Source organism: Myotis yumanensis, unplaced genomic scaffold (genome assembly GCF_028538775.1).
Source record: "Myotis yumanensis isolate MYYU_CA2020_CCGP unplaced genomic scaffold, mMyoYum1.0.hap1 SCAF_18, whole genome shotgun sequence".
NCBI classification, from domain to species: Eukaryota; Metazoa; Chordata; class Mammalia; order Chiroptera; family Vespertilionidae; genus Myotis; species Myotis yumanensis.
This window is the reverse complement of record NW_027223769.1, coordinates 15,983,674-16,002,578: the sequence shown is the minus strand read 5'-3', so window position 1 is coordinate 16,002,578 and position 18,905 is coordinate 15,983,674. Positions and strand designations below refer to the sequence as shown.

The following is an 18,905-nucleotide window of genomic DNA, read 5'->3' as shown; positions in this document are numbered from 1 at the left end:
TGGGAGCTGGGCTGCTGGCAGACTGGGGACCAGGTGCTACAGTGGAAGGGCCTCGGTCAGGGTGGAGGATGGGCCAAGACCTGCCCCTGTGCCCACTGCAGCCTCATGGCCCACAGTTCCTTTCAAGGTACACAAATTCGTGCACTGGGCCCCTAGTAAAAGTATAAGAGTGAACTCTATTTAAGTTTTTCTATTTATGCAGATGTTAAAGGCTCTGCCCCTTTAATTAAAGTACATGTGCATTATTTTGTTTGCTCCAGAAATCAAAGTGTGGGTGTGTGTTTTAATTTGCTAGTGAAAATATTGTTAAAGAAAAAAACAAAACGAAAACTATATCTCTCTACCCAAGCATACCTGGTTTTACTTTTGCTTACTAAGTTCAAATTCTGTCTATATGTATATGTTACACATGCTATTTAGCTTATTTTCACACAATATTCTTAGTAGATCAACAAGGTTTAATAATCATTTTCTCTAATGGCTTTATTCTAGCATGTTGTTACATAAACATTCATTCAACTAGTTCCCTTTCACTGGATATTTAGTGGATGCCAGTGGTATTTCATTACTAGAAAATAACACTACAGTGAATATTTTCATATACGTAGCACAATCTAACTCAAATAGAACCAGGAGTAGTATACAAATGGAACAAAATGTATGCATTTTTGAAGCTTTTTGTTGAATTTCCCCATGCTGCTTTCCAAAAGAATGATACCAATTACAGCACCATTACGTGGGGTACTGTGCTGGTTTGTAACAAAGGTGTTTCTCTCTTATTTTCCTAATTTGGGCTAGTTTTTGTCCTTAATTGATGAGAGAGAGAGAGAGAGAGAGAGAGAGAGAGAGAGAGAGAGAGATCCATCAGTTGCCTCCTGTAGGTGCCCTGACCAGGGATCAAACCCACAACCTTTTGGTGTACTGGACGATACTCCAACAAACTGAGCCACACCAGCCAGGGCTGGGCTAGTTTTTACATTGGTGTTGATAAAAATAACAATAGCAACAATAGCAGGAGCTAATTGAATATTTCTTTTTTAAATTTATTGATTAGGGGGGGGAGAATAATTTGTTGTTCCACTTATTTATGCATTCATTGCTTACTTCTTGTATGTGCCCTGACTAGGGGTCAAACCTACAACCTTGGTATATTGGGATGGCCCTCCAGCCAACTGAGCTACCTGGCCAGAGCCTTATAATATTCTTGAGATATTTTATGTGACAGGCATTAAGTGACTTAGGAACATTATGTATGTTAAAAATGTAATCTCTGGAGCCTGATTTCATGGGGTCCAATCTAGACTCCACCGTATAATCTCTGTTTGCTTTTGTTCCCTCCTCACAAAAGGGTCCTAGGATTACTGTGAGGATCAAGTGAGTTAATATAGTAGAGAGCCTGGGTAAGCCCTGGATAATATTGATTATTATTCCTAATAATGAGTTTTTTTAATGTTATACTGGGATTCCAGCTGCAGAGGCCTCTTCCTGAGGATTCCCACTGTAGAGACCCTTTTCTGACTAAAATGCTCAACCCCCTTCAATGCAGAGACCACCACTGATATCCACGGAGAAGTGCTGCCATCCCTGCCGAGTTCAATCCAGGCTGAATTAGGCTCAGAAAATAAGAGCATAAGGTTACTGTGATTCACTGGAAATGTCATGACATAATTTCCTGTTTCCAAGACAATAAAGCTAATGTTTTTTTATGCTATTATTTTCTTCATCCTTGAGATCTGAAGGTAATTCTGTATTGGAAGTGTCTCGTGTAATTATGACATTTCCCCATAGATTATAAGGGCCTGGTGGGCAGGAATCCTGAGGTGTCATTCAGGACCCAGAAAATGGCTTCCTTGCACCAGGAAGGCTCTCTATACATACTTACTGCCCTGAATTTCTCCCAAACATTACTATAAACACTGTCAGTTATTTTCTAATGTACTATGTTCATAACTGCTTAGTCAATTATTTTTATTAGCATAACATTCCATTTAAGCATAATGATGTTGGAAAAACAGAAACAATGTAAGCATATTTTCTTAGCTATGGCTGATTACGAGTGTTTTCTTTTTTCTTTCTTCTTCTTTTTTTTGGACTTCCTTTGCAGATTTGATAAATTAATTGTAAATTTCCCAAGGGGGACCTCCCATGAATTGATCTTTGTCTTTTATTCTCTAATGTTTAGTTTCTATTCTAGTCCTAGTGTCTATCCATTGAGACCACAATATTGCTGAGGGCTCATACAATTGCTGATATAACCAACCTTCTCCAGAGAACCTGCTTTCAATTTTCATAATGAATTAATCCCTCTTTCTCCATCTCTTTGCTCCAATAGCTATTTGTGGAGACCACTGATGTCAACGGCAGAACTCTTGAGGGGCCAGTCCCTCTGGAAGTCATTGTGATTGATCAGAACGACAATAGACCAAGCTTTCGAGAGGGCCCCTATGTTGGCCATGTCATGGAAGGCTCGCCTACAGGTATGTTAAGTTGGCTTATCATTAGCATAATGGCTTGGGAAGTGGCATACTCTGATCTTTGGGGACGAAGAGACTGTGTATTGCCACTCCAACTTGTTGTTGGTATGCATCATCATTGACATATTATTTCCCTGGGTAGAAGCAGGAGCTGGAAAGATGCAACTCAGAACATGACTGGGGTATTGCAAACTATGGAAATATCTCCCCTTGTCCCTAAAGGTGATCCTTCAAGGGTGACCGACATCTAAGTCTTTAACGCATGGCTACCGTGGGACACAATGTAAATATCTAGCTCACCCTTGTGAGGCCCCAGGCTGGACTTTGTGAAGCAGTGGGGCTGTGAAGGACAGTAAAGTCCCCACTGCAGGCTCCTCAGTTATTTCTTTTCATAACTGCATTTTAATCAGAACCATTTTGGAAAAATGGGTAGGCCTTTTTTCTCCCCTTTCCTTAGATGTGCGTGGAGAAACCTTTGTCCTCAGTCAAAAGGCCAAAGGCAAGACATTTTATTTTCCTCCCTGGAAATACTTGTACCTACTGTTATGAAAATGACTCAGAGTTATTACAGAGCTCCTTTTATCTTTTTCGCACATTTAACCTTTCTGTCAGGGAAGGTTTTACAATTAGAGCTCCCTTTCTGCCCCAATAGATACTAATTAAAGCATTCTGTGACCAGCAGCAGAAATTAGTCCTAAGTATAATGCTTGAGAAACCGGAGAGCAAAGAAGAAACATCCCTAGTGTAAAGCTGTACTTTGATTTTAAGCTTTAAAATGCATTTAAGTGAAAAAGCACCATATTAAGTCTATCACTGAGGCTGTGTCCAGATTATGGCAAAGCAAGTAAGTGAAAGAGTCACTCAGTGGCCAGATGGGAGATGAACATTGGATAGCTTGTTCGACTGGTTACCTGCCCTCCCACCCTCCGCCTGAATTGATGGGATGTATCAATAACATGTAGTTGTATGAGGTGCTAGAAGTGTTGTCATGGTAACCTGCCTAGACTACCAGGTGAATAACTGTAAGGAAGGTGCCTAAAACCTCCCTTCAACTTCAAGGAGCTGGATCTCTATGCACTTCATCAGATGCCCAGGGGCAGGAGTGACCCTCTCTCTTCTGGAATTTGAATGCATTCTGTGAAAAGGAGAGGGAATTCCCTGTGTGTGCTGGAGGGCATTTGGGGGCGAGGGTGGTGACAGAGGGGTAAAAACAGCACCGGAAAATCAGAGAGTAGCGGGTGGAGGTGGGTCAGATCACTCCGGGCGGAACTTCCTGTGGCACCTCTCAGGAGGCTGCTCTGATAGAGAGATGGCTTCTGGTGAGTGAGACCCTGGAATTTGAGTTTGATGTTTACAGAAATCTTAAACAAGCTGGTGTTCAGAACAAGTTAGGAGAACCAATGAGGAAAGCTATTAAAGAGACTGGAGATGGAGCAGAGCAGAAAAATGATTCTCCATTTCCATCTGTGGTACCCAGGCATTGCATATGAGTGACTGGAATTCAAGATGGGCTAGAAAAGTGTTCTAAATGTAAATGACAATGGTGATATTTCAGGCAGCTGTGAGCAGGTGCATATCTCTGTATATTATATGTATATACGATTAGACAATGTTCAATTTACCTCCCACTGTGCCCTTCCTTAAAGTTTCAGAAAGAATTTCAAATTTTAATGTTTTTATATACACATCATATTTTCAAAGAAAATTGAATCCTTTATGTATATTGAATTTCTTAAAGCACAAAGCAATTTGGTTAGGGTGGACGCATCTCTAGCAAAACATAAACCATCTCAAACTTCAATTTATAATTGGAAATGTCCTATAAAATACAGAAAGCCTTGGAGATCAGTATGGAGGAGCTTCTACCAGCTATGTGGAATTTGGCCTGATTTATTGCTGTCTTTTCAGTACCCTCTGGGTTCGACTGTAAAGCAGGCATTGGAATGGCGTCAAAGTTTGGGTTAAGAATGTGGAAATGTGGAAAACTTTTAGAGGAGAAATCACTTAGATCACGTAGCGCCTGTGGGAGAGCTCAGGCAAGGAGGCCCCGAAGCTTCCATGGGGACAGTGGGAATCTGGGGAGGGTGACGGTGACCCTCTCTTAAGGCCCCGCCCCAACCTTAACCATTTATAAGTTATAACAACGAACACAGACCGGCTATAGAAATGATCGCCTCTCCCAGTTTCATAATCTCTCACTCATGTGTGGCTCTCAGAATCGTATGTGTTGTGGACATTATTTTGGGTCCACTTTACGGAAGAGAATGCTGACCCTGGAAAGAATTCAGTGACTTTGCCAAGTTGACACCATAACAGATGGGAGGCAGTGTTCAGGGCTCAACTGTATCTCCCACCTTCACATCATGTGCTCTTTCAACTGTCCCCAAGTCTTCGCGGTGAAAACAGCCGCTAAACTATGATGAGCGCTTACTGTATTCTGAGACCTTTATATACACTGCATCACTGCCTCCATTATACCAGGTCCTACCCTGAGGGGTGGTGGCTCTCCCATCATACAAATAAGAAAACGGAATCTCAAAGAGGTCCAGGAACTTCCCCCAAATCACAAGCTGGGAGATGAGCTAGAATCCGTTTTCATGTCTGTGGCTTCAAGACACAGGCCCTTTCCCATGTACCATGTTGGAGCCGGCCACCTTCCCTCACATTCTTTAGGACGTTCTCTTTGCAGGCCCACCTGAGGGAAAGTATTTGCGGGGTTCTAATCCGATGAACTGATTTAGCTTCTGACAGAAAGTGACCAGCTCTCTGACTAAATATCCAGGCTCATTGACTGGCGTTTAATCTATGTGAGCTATTGCTCAGTCTCTGGGGGTAAACAGCATCCCCCACCGGGGTCCTCGTCCTCATTCACATCACTCTCTTCCGCCTCCACATAACCAGGGGTGCGACCTTCACCACCTCCCAGAGAATCACGCTCAGAGGGCCCCAGGGTTGCTATTAGGCCCTGCCGTCACCATCTTAAAATTGTTAATAACTGCTGAACAAGGGGTCCTGCGTTTTCATTTTGCACTGAGCCCCACAAATGATGTGGCTAGTCCGGTGCCAACCATTGTGGCCTAGAGTTGGGTTTAATGCTCCACTCACCTCTTTAACAAGGTGAGCCCTTGGGAAGGTTACTGAACCTTCTAGAAGCCTCAATTGCCTTGCCTATAGATGGAGTGGGTGTATAATCGTGCCACCCTAGAGAACGATATGCAAGGAGTAAATGGGGCAATGTGCTTCACTCAGTGCTTAGCACATAATAAATGTTCAGGAAATGCCAATGTATTGTTAATACTGTAATTATTATTCTGGCAGCGAACCCACTAGGGAAGGGAAGGCAAAGGGACATATAGTTTGTGTGAAGGAACATTCATCTCCCAACAAGCCAAGTATCATTTTCATGTTCCCGTGTACCCGGACGCCATCTGCCCAATCCATCACGTGGGAAGGTCACCTATATTTATCTGTTTGTGCAGACAGGAGACCATTTCCAGTCCTCAGCACTAAACTCCAGGGTAGTGTTCTGGGAAATCATTACTAGATGAAGGGAGAGTAACAGACAGTAATGGTCTTTGAACTTTGCACATTATGAGCTTTTCCTTTGGTGGATTCACAGGCATTGATGGATGGGACCTAAGCCCAGGCCCTGGCTGCTCCCTGGGACCAGCCAGAGCTCCGTGTGAACCTATGCCGGCAGCGTGCCAAGACAGTGGGCGTTAGGGATAGAGGGATGGGCAACTTGAAGTTCCGGGAGGGCACACATGCCAGGGCCCCACAGTGTTGGCTGGCACCCATTTCCCAGGGTTTTGCCACTTGCAGTCCTCTGGACACTCTGGGAAGGGCTAACCATGAGGAAAGTGCGCAGGGCTTCCTCCGGAAGCAGACCCTGGTGTGAGGGTCGAGGCGTGTGGTTTGCCTGAGGTGGAGGATACCCAGAGAGGGGAGCTACAAGAAAGGGGAGCCGGCCACTTCAAGATGCCAGTGAGCCAGCTACCGTAGTGGGCAGTTGTGAGCTTGATCCCTGGATGGACAGAGGGCTCTAGGAAATGACATAACACACACACAGCAGCGTTATCCCAGCCCAGAGGCCAGGGAGCTGGGATATCCATCCCCACGCCCATCAGAGCTGTCCCCGGGGGGACTTAGCCCCAGGCACTTTCATCCAGCTGTGGGCATGGGAAAACGGTGCCAGCAGCTCAGGGGCAGCCTCCCAACAAGGCACAGGAGCTGGCTGTTGGGCAGGCCTCAGCTATGCTCTTCCCTCCATGCTTGCAGCCACCTTGGATGTCAGCTGGGACAGCTGGGAGCATGGCACCCAACACCTGGATAGGTGGGGCGGCTTTGAGGGATCTCAGGGAAAGGAGGTAGTGGGAGGAATATGTTAGTCCCCAAGCTGCATGACTGAGAAAGAAGAATTTCTCTTTAAATATGAGTCAGGACCTAGAGGTGCATGTCCTGACTCATAAGAGATCCCCTTTGCTGAGATGCCAACACTCCTTGAGGCTGTTGCACTGGACCAGAGATGAGCAGCTAAAAGCCTCATCCTCTAACTTCCTCCCGAGAGCACAAGGACTCTTGCCTGGTCTTGCTTCCTCTCATGCTCCCTCTATTCCCCCATCCAAAATGCTATTGAGCATCTATTCTGTGCCAGCACTACTCTAAGCTCTGAGGGTGCAGCTGTGCACCTGCCAGATGCTGCCCATTCCCTCTGGCATGCAGAGCCCAGCAGGGAGACTGCAACCAATAAGTAAGCATTGCAATGTGGTGGGTGCAACCAGGCACCCACGCAGGACGGGGTGCTGTGAGGAGAGTGGGGGAGGGGGGTGTTGACTTTTTCCCCCCTGGGGTCCACCTGAGTCTCCATTCTTCAAGACTCAGTTACTTTGATTTTTAAAGAGGTCCTACCTGGCTAGACATGAGGAAGAACAGCCGATCAAGTGGCCTCTGGGACAAATGGCTATCCTGAGAGCTCACCTGTGCTTGGCAGTGGCTATTTTCCAAAATGGCTTGGTCTCCATACATAGAGATCGTCGTGATATTTGATGGTTGACATTTGAGACCTCGCTCAGTATAAATGATCAGCGCATTGGTATAACCTGGAAGTAAAGTCCCTTTTCTGGTCACCTGTTTACTTGTTGCAGTAATGGCCATGTAGCTTTTCAGCCCACCAGCTGTCCAGTTTTCCTTCATTGTGTTTTTTGGACTTTCACTTTGTAATTTCTCCCATTCTCAAATATCCTGGCTAATCCCAGGGGCTTTTGGAATGTTGGACATGTGTCTATTTTGGGTTTCTGTTTGGTTGGTTGGTTGGTTGGTTCACTGATTGTTTTCTTAAGCATATATATTTATTTCAAAAGCAAAGCAGTTCAGCTTTTTGCCAGCTTCGTTTAAATGAAAAAGTGCAATTGCCCTCAAGTCTCACTATCCAGAGAAATCCATCACTGCCATCGTGGTGAGCAGAGTTCCAGGGTTCCCTCTGTGTGCTACATACAGAGACGCACGTGCACAATTTTACAAAAATGGAACTCAACTTTCTTTCCTGTGACTCACTTTCTTCACTCTGCGGGGCCCAATGGACATTCTGTAAATCAGTAAATCATATCAAGCCACATCCTTGTTTTAAACAGCTAGTGCCTGGATCTACCTTCATCTAATTAGCCTATTGATTTCAGTTGTTCTCACTCTTCTGTACTTATAATCAATTCTACAAGGGAAGATACATCTCTTCCGACTGTGTGACAATTTCTTTAGCATAAGTACAAACAAGTGGGGTTGATGGGATACGGACATGTTTGTTACATTTTGATGCATTTGAGGGGGATGCTTCTAATCATTGGATTTTATTTTCTCTTGGCTAAGCTTGTACATGAAGATACAATAGTCCTTCATTTTACATCTCAACCTCCTGGTGGACAATTTTTTTTTATTATATTCAGTATCTCTAAGTTTTTGTGGTCATTTCACTAACTGTATCTGTGAGCTGTAAACTGCCTTGCTCTAGAATCCTCCCTTCATTTTGTGGTCCAGGAAGAGGACAAAAGTTGTTGATCCTGCATTGGGGTCTTAGCTAAGGGGCTTTGCCAGGAACATGAGGCAGTACCATTTGGTGCGGATTAGGCAGCACTTGAACTATGCTACAAATCACTCCAGTGTAGTTAAAACAAAATCCATGAAAGTGCTGTGTAATCCAACCAAAGACACCTTCCCAAAGGGAACATTTCAGAAATAAAGTATATCTAAAGTGCTGAGTTATCTGAACATTGCTCAAGAAACTGAATCTCCACTAACCAAGTCTGAGGACCCAAGGTAATGTGTTAGGAGCTCCAAACCAAGCCAGTCGAGACCTTGTCTTAGCCAGTAGGTGTTTCCCTACTTTATGTCCTAGCCCCTCTCCGATGACACCATTGCATACATTACTATTCCCATTGCTGCTGATTCACTAGAGCTTTCAAGATACAGTAGGGCTTAGTGAGACAGGAGGATGCCTGGGCCCCTTTATTCTGTTTAAAGAATACCAACCAGTAAAACTGTCTGTCTCCTCTTTAATGTGGGTAACTTTGAAACGGCTCTTCTCATTTTTATTCAGAGCCCTCTCTCCACCTAAATTCATACATGAGTCCATGAGGTTGGAGATCAATTCAAGAGACAGATACCACATTGTTTCTTGAATCATTTTTCTCTCTAATCATGAAGTATTTGTTCATGGCCACCATGTGTGTCTATTTCTCTCTGCCAGGCATCCATTTTCATACTCATTCATGCCAGATCTCCACGTTCCAGGCACTGTGGGTAACCTGGTGGACTGGAAATATATGGCTGCTGTGCTCATAGAAATGACTCCCTCTTAAAAATAAATGCTTGGTGGCTCTGCCCCACTAATTTATTGGATATATTTTAGACTCAAGCTGGAAGTCATTCTTCCATCACTTTACATTTTGGAGAGAGAAGGATTTGTATCGTCTAACACTTTAAAGTTAAATTAATTAAGCAACTTAATTAAAATACTTTAAAGTGGAGGGAAGGTAAAGAAGCATTGGTAGCTTCAGAAACTTAGTGATCATCCTACAATCTTTTGAAAGAATAAATTTGATGAGAGTTTCCAACCAAAGTGGAAATCAGGTGACAGTTGAGCAGCTGCAAAACGAAAATGAAACAATGAAATGAATAAACTGGAGCATTTAAGTCCTTTGGATAAAATAGAACAAGGTGATGTAATAGAATGACAATGAGGTCAAGGAAGACTTCTCTAAGGAGATGACCTTTAAGCTCAGACCAGTGAGAATGAGAGCCCACAATGTAAAGGTACTGAGCGAGGATGATGCAGGCAGAGGGATTATGAAATGCAAAGGTCTGAGGCAGGAATGGCAGATGGAGGGACAGAGAAGAGGCCAGCGGGATGGGAGAAGGTCAACAAGAAGACAGCTGGCTGAGTTCAAGGAGACAGGCAAGTGCAAAATCATTTTGAACAGAAGTCAGCAAACTACCAGCCACGGGCCAAATCTGTCTCCACTGTTTGTTGTGTTTTTAAAATAGTTTTATTGGACACAGCCATGCCCTTATAAGCATTGCCCATTATTGCTTATTTAAGCACTAGAGGCTTGATGCACAAAATTCATGCAAGAGTAGGCTTTCCTTCCCCTGGCTGCTGGCACCGGCTTCCCTCCGAGACCCGGGACCCAGGCTTCCCTCACAGCCCCGGCTTTGTCTGGAAGGACATCCAGTCTAATTAGCATATTACGCTTTTATTATTTAAGCATGGGCTATGGCTGTTTTCCCACAATGTTAGAGTTGGGACATAGACTGTATATTTCACAAAGCCAAAATATATACTACCTGTATATCTATAAATTTAAATATTTAAAGTATTTTTAAATACATAAGCATTCTTTACCTGACCCTCTGAAGAAGTAGGCAGATCCTGTATTAGAGCTCCATAAGTTTTTATTTTACTTTAAAATTAGTAGGAAGCCCTGGGGTGGTTTTAACAGTAAAATCAGACTTTACCATGCTCCTACTTAGGAAGCTTAGGTTACTTCCCCAAGATCACACAGCTGGTAGGTGACAAAACTGGAATTCAGATTCAGACTAACTCTTGGGCCCTTTCATTTCTTCTCCATCTCTGATGCCCTCTGTCCTTCAGCCACTTCACCCATGAAAATGTTAAAATGAACCCAAATCTGCCGCCTAAGTCTAGACAGCATTTCCTTATATGCAATGTGTGTATGTGTACGTACATTGTGTGGGGGTGTAAGTATACATATGTGTATGGATAGATGAAGGAGAGAGAGGGCAGGAGGGAGGGAGAAAAATACCAGCGGCTGTCGTCAGTCATTTTACCCCAGCCTAGCTGGTCGGGTACCTCCATGTGGCCCGTAGTCACTGGCAGTGGCCTTCTCAAATAGAGCCAGATTCTTCTCCTAGGCATGTAGGCTATCAATCAGGACAGTCTTCACATGTCAGTCAGAAAAACTTTATAACAAACAGCTGATAAACCAGCTTTCACTGCAGCATCACCATGCTATACATGCCATCCCTTCTTAGGGAGCATCCAGAGCGGCTGCCCCCACTTGTCTGCACAGCTACCTTTGAACCGCTCTACCACCATCTGTCCACAGTGGACAGAAGACACCCTGGGTGACTTATGTATGGAACCACCCCTCTTCTTAAGTACATGGAAGAGACTCAGATTTCTAAGTTTAGTGGGAAGAGGGCATATAAAATTACTTTCAAGTATATGTGTTATAAAATATAGGTCATGAATTGAATTTTGCAATATATCAAAGAAAAAAATTAATAGATTTACAGCTTCCTTGCTTTAATTATGACTGAATTTTTAATAAACCAAGCATCTTTCCCAAACCTATTTTATTATTTAGAAGACTGGCTGTTTTCAAAGATTTCTCAAAAGTTTGATTTGGGGAATTTTCAATGCTTTCTTCTTGCTCTGGTTGTCTACTTTTGCAGTGGTTCTCAACCTTCCTAATGCCGCTACCCTTTAATACAGTTCCTCATGTTGTGGTGACCCCCAATTCCATTGTTACAAATTGAACATAATTAAAGCATAGCGATTAATCACAAAAACAATATGTAATTATACATGTGTTTTCCGATGGTCTTAGGCAACCCCTGTGAAAGGGTCGTTCGACCCCCAAAGGGGTCACGACCCAAAGGTTGAGAACCACTGGTTTTGAGTATTTATGACAGTTTTTTAAAAATTATTTATTGATTTTAAAGAGAGACAGGAATGGAGAGAGAGAAAAGTCAATCTGTTGTTTTACTTCAGCGGTTCTCAACCTGTGGGTCGCGACCCCTTTGGCGGTTGAACGACCCTTTCACAGGGGTCGCCTAAGACCATCCTGCATATCAGATATTTACATTACGATTCATAACAGTAGCAACAGTTATGAAGTAGCAACAGTTATGAAGTAGCAATGAAAATAATTTTATGGTTGGATCACAACATGAGGAACTATATTTAAAGGGCCAGAAGGTTGAGAACCACTGTAATCTACTTATTTATACATTCACCGGTTACCTCTTGTTTGTGCCTTAATCAGAGATCAAACCCACAACCTTAGCATTTCAGGATGATGCTCTAATCACCTAACCAGCGCTATCACAGTTATCATCTGCTAGGTCTGTGCTTAATAAGGGGCTGCTCACACAGATACCCTCTTTGTGGGCGGGCTGGTTGGGCTCATATTTCTCTAGTTGGCCTCTATGTCCTTAGGAAAGATCCCTGTTCAGAATAAAGGAGGACCTCACAGTCATGTCCCCTGACCATCAAGACTAGACGCACTGAGCTGCCTGCGGTTTGCGCCTGGGCTTCTCTCACTTCTGCAGTTTCACCCTCTCTCTTGCTGAGGAGGTTCTATTCTCGTTGGCTCACACCCAAATCACAAGCCAGGGTTGGAGGTGATGACTTGAAAGGAATCTAGACATGTGAGATTAAGGTAATCGAGTTCTTTCTGTGTGTGATGTATCAGGCAAAAACAGCTGGGTGGATTTCCACTTCATGGGGAAAGTACGTTTGGCATAGTTCAACTTAAAATGCTGACCCATGCAACTGAAACAGATAACCGAAGAGACCCCTGCTGCTGCTGTCAGAGAGACACAGGGTTCAGACATCATAGAGCCGTGTTCAGCTGTGTGGATGGTTGCTCCCCTCCCCAGACACTTTTGGTGGCCACACTAGGGGCGGGGAGGGTGTAACTGGCATCTAGTGGTTGGAGGCCAGGAATGCTGCTAAACATCCTACAATACACAGGAGAGCCCCGCCACAAAGATTATTTGGCTCAAAATGGCAGTAGTGCCGAGGTTAAGAAACACTGCCCTGGATGGAGAACATGAAGAGTGGGTTATGCAGCCCGAATCTAAAGTCTGTAGGAGAGGTGCTGCCGAGTGTACACACTGGTCAGCGTCTCTGTGTGGGCTCTGGGGTGAGTGATGGGGATCTGCTCCTGTGAGGATGGTCCGTCAGCACGCGCTGAAGCTAACAGTGGCCACTTCATGAGTGGGAGCGGTGCTGGGCCCTACGCAAGTCCTATACATTATTTCATTGACTCACCACCAGTATCCTAGGAGTTAGATGCTATGGTCATCTCCATGTTTCCAACAAGGAGCTTGAAGCTTAAAGAAGTTAGAAAACAGTTTTTCAAAAGAAGAGACCTCCTCCCTAGTATCCATTCTGCTCTCCTTTAGTAACAGACCCCGGCTACAACAGCGGCAATGTGTCCACGTGAAACCTTCATTTCCCAGCCTCCATCACAGCTGGATGTGGCATGTGATGAAGTACCATCCAGTGAGCCAGAGCATGTGCTAGGTTAGATTTCTGGGATGAGTCGGGAACCAAGTCAATTGGGAAGAGGGCCCTTTGCCCTCCTCCCACCTATTTCCTCTCGCTGCCTGGAATGAGGACGTGAGGCTTAGAATTCAGGAAGCCACTCTGCTCCCTGTGGTGGCTTTGAGAATGGAAACCATGTCCTAGGAAGATGGTACAAAAGGTAAAATGAGACTGGATTCTGTTGCCTGTGGGATGTCGTGTTAGCCTCTCTGCAGAATTATTTTACATAAGACAGTAGTGAACTTGTCTTATTTAGCTCACGGTTACATGGGGTTTTCTGTATTTGTTGCCAACTCTAATAAAACGGACATACCTAGTGTTACTCAACCAGTCAGAATGAGAGCCCAAACAATTTGACTCCAAGCCATGTTTTTAAACTGGGGTATGCTATGTTGGTCAAGACATTCAAACCCACTTTCCTCTGTATGTGTTTCGTGCCACTGTTTTTTCTATAGTAACAAGAAAATTGAGCCTTTATTGGGACAACCATGGTTTTTGTCTCCTCTGCTGTCTTAGAGTTCTTTCCAGAGAGCATTCTGAGGTCTCTGTCATTAGATGTTTTCATTGGATTAAAAACAAACTCAGTCCTATGATGGAAACCTTCTTAGCACAGTGGTTTTGACGCCCTCCGATCGCAGTAATTTCAGATCATAGGCCAGCACTGATTATCTGAAAGTACCCCAACACGGGGCGTCGTCATGTGGCTGTCATTGACGTCAATGTGCTGGCCACACATCCATATCCCAGGACTAGAGAAGGAGGGAAAAGGCACAGGAATGTTTTTTTTTTTTTTTTTTCTTGCTAGTGAGCCAACTGGAAGTGCATCAGGAGAGCAATGTGTTCTGACAGGAGCATAGCACAGGGGCTGAGACCAGGGCTCCTAGGTCCCAAAGATCTGGCTTCCAGTTTCATGTCCTCTACTGGTTGGCAGACCTTGGACATGTTCTTACCTCTCTGAGCTTTGGGCAACACCTCTGTAAAATGAGGATCACGATTATTGTCCCAAACGGTAGCTGTGATGTCCATGAGAAAATAGAAATCAAGCTTTGAGCACCTTGCCTGACAAATACACACATGCCATAAATATGAGTAGCTACCGAGCGCTTTCTTTTTAAATGAGAATAGATTCAAGAGGGTCATAGTGCCATCTCCTTGCATCCTGCAGGGAGAGAAGATCTCTGCGTACCAGAAAAGCTGCATTCCAACCCTGGCTCCTTCTCTTATCAGCTGTGTGAATGCAGGTCTCTATGTCCTCATTTTGAATTGGTGATAATCTACTGAGACAGCGTTTTGTATGAGTTTGAATTAGGAAAATTGAAAATGCTGCAATATGAAAATAATAACAAAATCTCATTTGTGCACAAATTTAGAAACAATGTAACCTCCCAAATTGTAAGCATTTGTCAAGAACTACATAATTTCAAAATGGCTGGCAGGGTTTTCTCTCCCTCTGTCTCTCATATGTTTATATAAGGGGGCCGAGGCAGAGGTGGTTAGGGGTATATATACACTAGAGGCCCAGTGCACGAAATTTGTGCACAGGTAGGGTCCCTAGGCCTAGCCAGCAATTAGGGCTGATCAGGGCCTTTCTTCCCCCGGCTGCCAGCCGGGGCCTTCCTTTGTTCCAAGCCTCCCCCTGGAGGTCAGCCCAAGGGGACAATTTTCATATTAGCCTTTTATTATATAGGATATATATATATGTAGATATATATATGTAGATATATGTATGTATATCTACATATATATATATATATATATATATATCAGCTTTGATGAAATATAATTCACATATGCAATTCGCTGATTCACCCACTTAAAGTGTATGATTCTATAGTTTTTAATATACTATTCACAGAATTATGCAATCATCACCACAATCAATTTTAGAATATTTCCATCATCCTCAAAGGAAATCCTATATCCATTAGAAGTCATTTTCCATTTATTCTCCACTCCCTACCCCTACCAAAAGAACTCCCTATCCCTCAGAAACCACAAAGCTACTTTCTGCTTCTATAGATGCCTATTCTGGACATCTATACTAATAAAAGGGTAATATGCTAATTAGACCGGATGGACCCGACATCTTCCGGATGTCCTTCCTGACAAAGCTGGGGCTGCCACCTGGGTCCTGGGTGCCTGGAGCTGGCCAGAGGGAGGGAAGCCTGGGTCCTGGGTGCCTGCAGCCGGTCAGAGGGAGGGAAGCCTGGGTCTCAGTTGCCTGCAGCCGGCTGGAGGAGGGAAGCTTGGGTCTGGGTGCAGGGGCTGAGGCAGAGGTGGTTAGGGGTGATCAGGCAGGCAGGCAAGCAGTTAGGGGAATCAGGCAGGCAGGCAGAGTGGTTAGGGGCAACCAGGAAGGCAGGCAGAGTGGTTAGGAGCCAGCAGCCCCGGATTACAAGACGGACGTCTGACTGCCGGTTTAGGCCCGATCCCACAGGGTCCCGAATTGCGAGAGGGTGCAGGCCAGGCTGAGGGACCACCCCCCCCCCATGCATGAATTTCATGCACCAGGCCTCTAGTCTATATATATAAAAGGCTAAGTGACTGACCATACATCCATCCGACTGACCAGTTGACCAGCTGGTACATATGACATGCACTGGCAATTTAAAAATAAACATTGACTAGCTCATGCACAATACATATAAACCTCTCGCTGGCGCCAATCACACAAGTGTGTTTTGATTTATCATTGTCAATCATGAATTTGGTTGACACTTCTATTATTTGACACTTCTATTATAGAGAAAGGTCAAATAGCAATATTAAAATATTTCTTCTAATTAATTTCCTTTCAATGTGCATGAATCCATGCACCAGGCCAGTAGTTTTATATAAATGGAATCACACAGTATGTGGTTTGTTGTGACTGGCTTTATCCATACAAAATAATGTTTTCAAGGTTTATCTGTGTTGTATGTAGCATGTATCAGTGCTTTGTTCCTTTTTCTTGACAAAGACAGGGTTCCTGAAATAAACCTGCTGTTACCACAGTTGATGCCACTTTAGCTAATAAAATAAACACACACCATTCTTTGTCAAGATCAGTCTTGAATTATGCACATTTTTAATTATTTGAGGTATTTGAAATGTGTCCTTTACATAAAGGACACCTGTGCTTTCCTTATCTTGCAGTTGTGTTATAAGAAGTAAATGAGATAATATATGGAAGTTCTTGGTAGCAGGACTGGATAAAGGGTGGCCCTTCAAGAAATGGTCCCTCCCTGTTCTGGTTGGTTTGTTCCTTCTGTAGCACATCTACTTGTCATCTGTTTTTGTGTTTCCCTCACCCTAAGGCAGTGGTTCTCAACCTTCCTAATGCCGTGACCCCTTAATACAGTTCATGTTGTGGTGACCCCCAATTTCACTGTTATAAATTGAACATAATTAAAGCATAGTGATTAATCACAAAAACAATATGTAATTATATATGTGTTTTCCTATGGTCTTAGGCAACCCCTGTAAAAGGGTCGTTCGACCCCCAAAGGGGTCGCGACCCACAGGTTGAGAACCGCTGCCCTAAGGAATCTCCATCAATACAGATTCCAATTGATTTAAGTAAAATAATTACTATTAAGTGTTTCCTAAGGAAGTTGTTCACTAGAAAACCCCAAAATGCCTTGGGGAAAATATCCAGTTTCTACTAAAATGTCAAGTTTTTGGAAACCCATCAGTGGTTCAAGTTAGATCCTCCTTCATAAATTTCCATCAATATTCATGTATTCATAGGTAATCTGAAACCTTTACTTTTGTCATCCTGAGTATATACATTTCCATTATGACAGTAGCACTGGATATATGAGCTTTAAGGAAAGACAGCTTTGAAAACAGCCATCCTGTAGTCTTCCCTAACTTAGTTCAGCAGGATGTGTGAGTGAAAGCCATTCAGCCCTTCATCCCCTCCCATCACCCTTTGCCCTCAGCAACCCGGTAGCACAGCACACAGACATCTCTGCTCCTCAACAAGCCACTATGCTTGCCTCCTATGTGGGAGATGAGTGCTTTCAAATATGTTTTTCATTGATTTCAGAGAAGATGGAGGATGGAGAGAGAGAAACATCAGTGATGACAGAGAATCAGTGATCAGCTGCCTCCTGCATGCCCCCTACTGGGGATCAAGCTGCAACCCAGGCATGTGCCCTGACCTGGAATTGAACCGTGACCTTCTGGTTCATAGGTTGACACTCAGCCACACTGGTCAAGCAGAAGGGGTGCTTTCAAATTGGTCATTCCATTTCATCTTCCCAAGGGTGCTGAGGAGCATTGTCACCAAGTTTCAGAGGAGGAAACATAGCTCAGATAAGCAGAGGAGAAGCTATGTGAGAATGGGTCTGTCTAACCTGAAATCACATCTTCCTTCAAGGAGACTGCATATCCTGTCTCCTTGCGGGTTAATTACCTCTTAGTATCCTGCGCGTCCCCCATAGTCAGACTTATTTATCTATTTACTCGGTGGTCTCTGAGGTAAGTATTCGGTGCTGTTCCCCAGCCAAGGCTGTGCATCTGAATAGGGAGTGTTTATTTTATTGCTCATGGGAGATGTAACAGGCAAGCAACAAAAACTGCAGTGTGGTTGCAGCTCCGAGCTTGCGGGCTAAGAAGCGGCTCTATGTCACACCTGTCTGTGAGATTTTTCCCTGTAGGGTGAGACAGTCCAGCTGGGCCCAGTCCTAATTCCATCTTAAAGGGCAAGGGCAAGATGCAAGACCAAAGGGCAAATACCACCAGAGGAAAACGTTCTAGAGTTAGAAAAACTATTACGAGGGATCTAGAGAGGAAATTTGGTGCAAGATATTTTCACCTAAACATTTTTTACTATAAATGTCCTTGCCACAAGCATTTTTGCCACATGCCTAATGGATCATAAGGCATTTTCACTGTAAATGATAAAATAACTGGCTGCCAGTCTGTTTTACGTTTGGCAGGCTTAATGTATTTAACTGGTCGTCAGTTTGGTTTCATTTCTCTGTGGAAGTTCTCCCAGTTCCTCCACTTTTATACTTTATAATCATACAACGGTCTTTACAGTGACGAGGAGATGTGGTGGCCTTAGAACACTGGGTGCTGACAACTGAGTGCATCAACCTGGTAGAAAACACAGTGACACAACTGACGGAAGTGTGAAATAAGAGAGCAGAAAGCCACACTGCACACCACCCTAGAAAGTGAACACACATCTGCCTGTAAATCCTGCAGTGAGCACAGTCATCCTCCCACCCTCCAACCAGTTTACCAGGCTCTGTCCCGTGTACAAGGGGGGCCATAACCCACAGCAGTCCCTGAGAGCGCTAATTATTGATTATTTAGTGGGAAACTGATACCTCTCTTCGTGAAGAGAGAAATTGTAGCAAAAAAAAAAAGTGTGATGCTGAGCAAGAAGACAAATCAACCAGCAAAACAATGCATCATGTATTTTCATTTTTTGTAATGAAGTTTTTTAATTGTATTAATTGTTCGGGATTCATTTACCCTTTTTAATGCCCCTCTTTTCTTTTTTGTTTTTTTACCTTTGGTGGCAAAATTGCGCTATGGCCACCTAGTTATGCAGTGAAAATGTTTGTGATGAAAATGCTGGTGGCAAAGAT

The 18,905-nt window shown here is 43.8% G+C and overlaps 1 protein-coding gene across 1 annotated transcript in view; it reads left to right on the top strand.

The window, feature by feature from the left end:
- CDH13 (cadherin 13) overlaps positions 1-18,905 on the top strand; it is a 1,029,479-nt gene that overhangs the window by 645,654 nt on the left and 364,920 nt on the right. Inside the window, exon 6 of the mRNA XM_070398947.1 lies at positions 2,333-2,477. Within this exon, the coding sequence (XP_070255048.1) occupies positions 2,333-2,477 (145 nt within the window). The remainder of the gene's footprint in view (positions 1-2,332; positions 2,478-18,905) is intronic.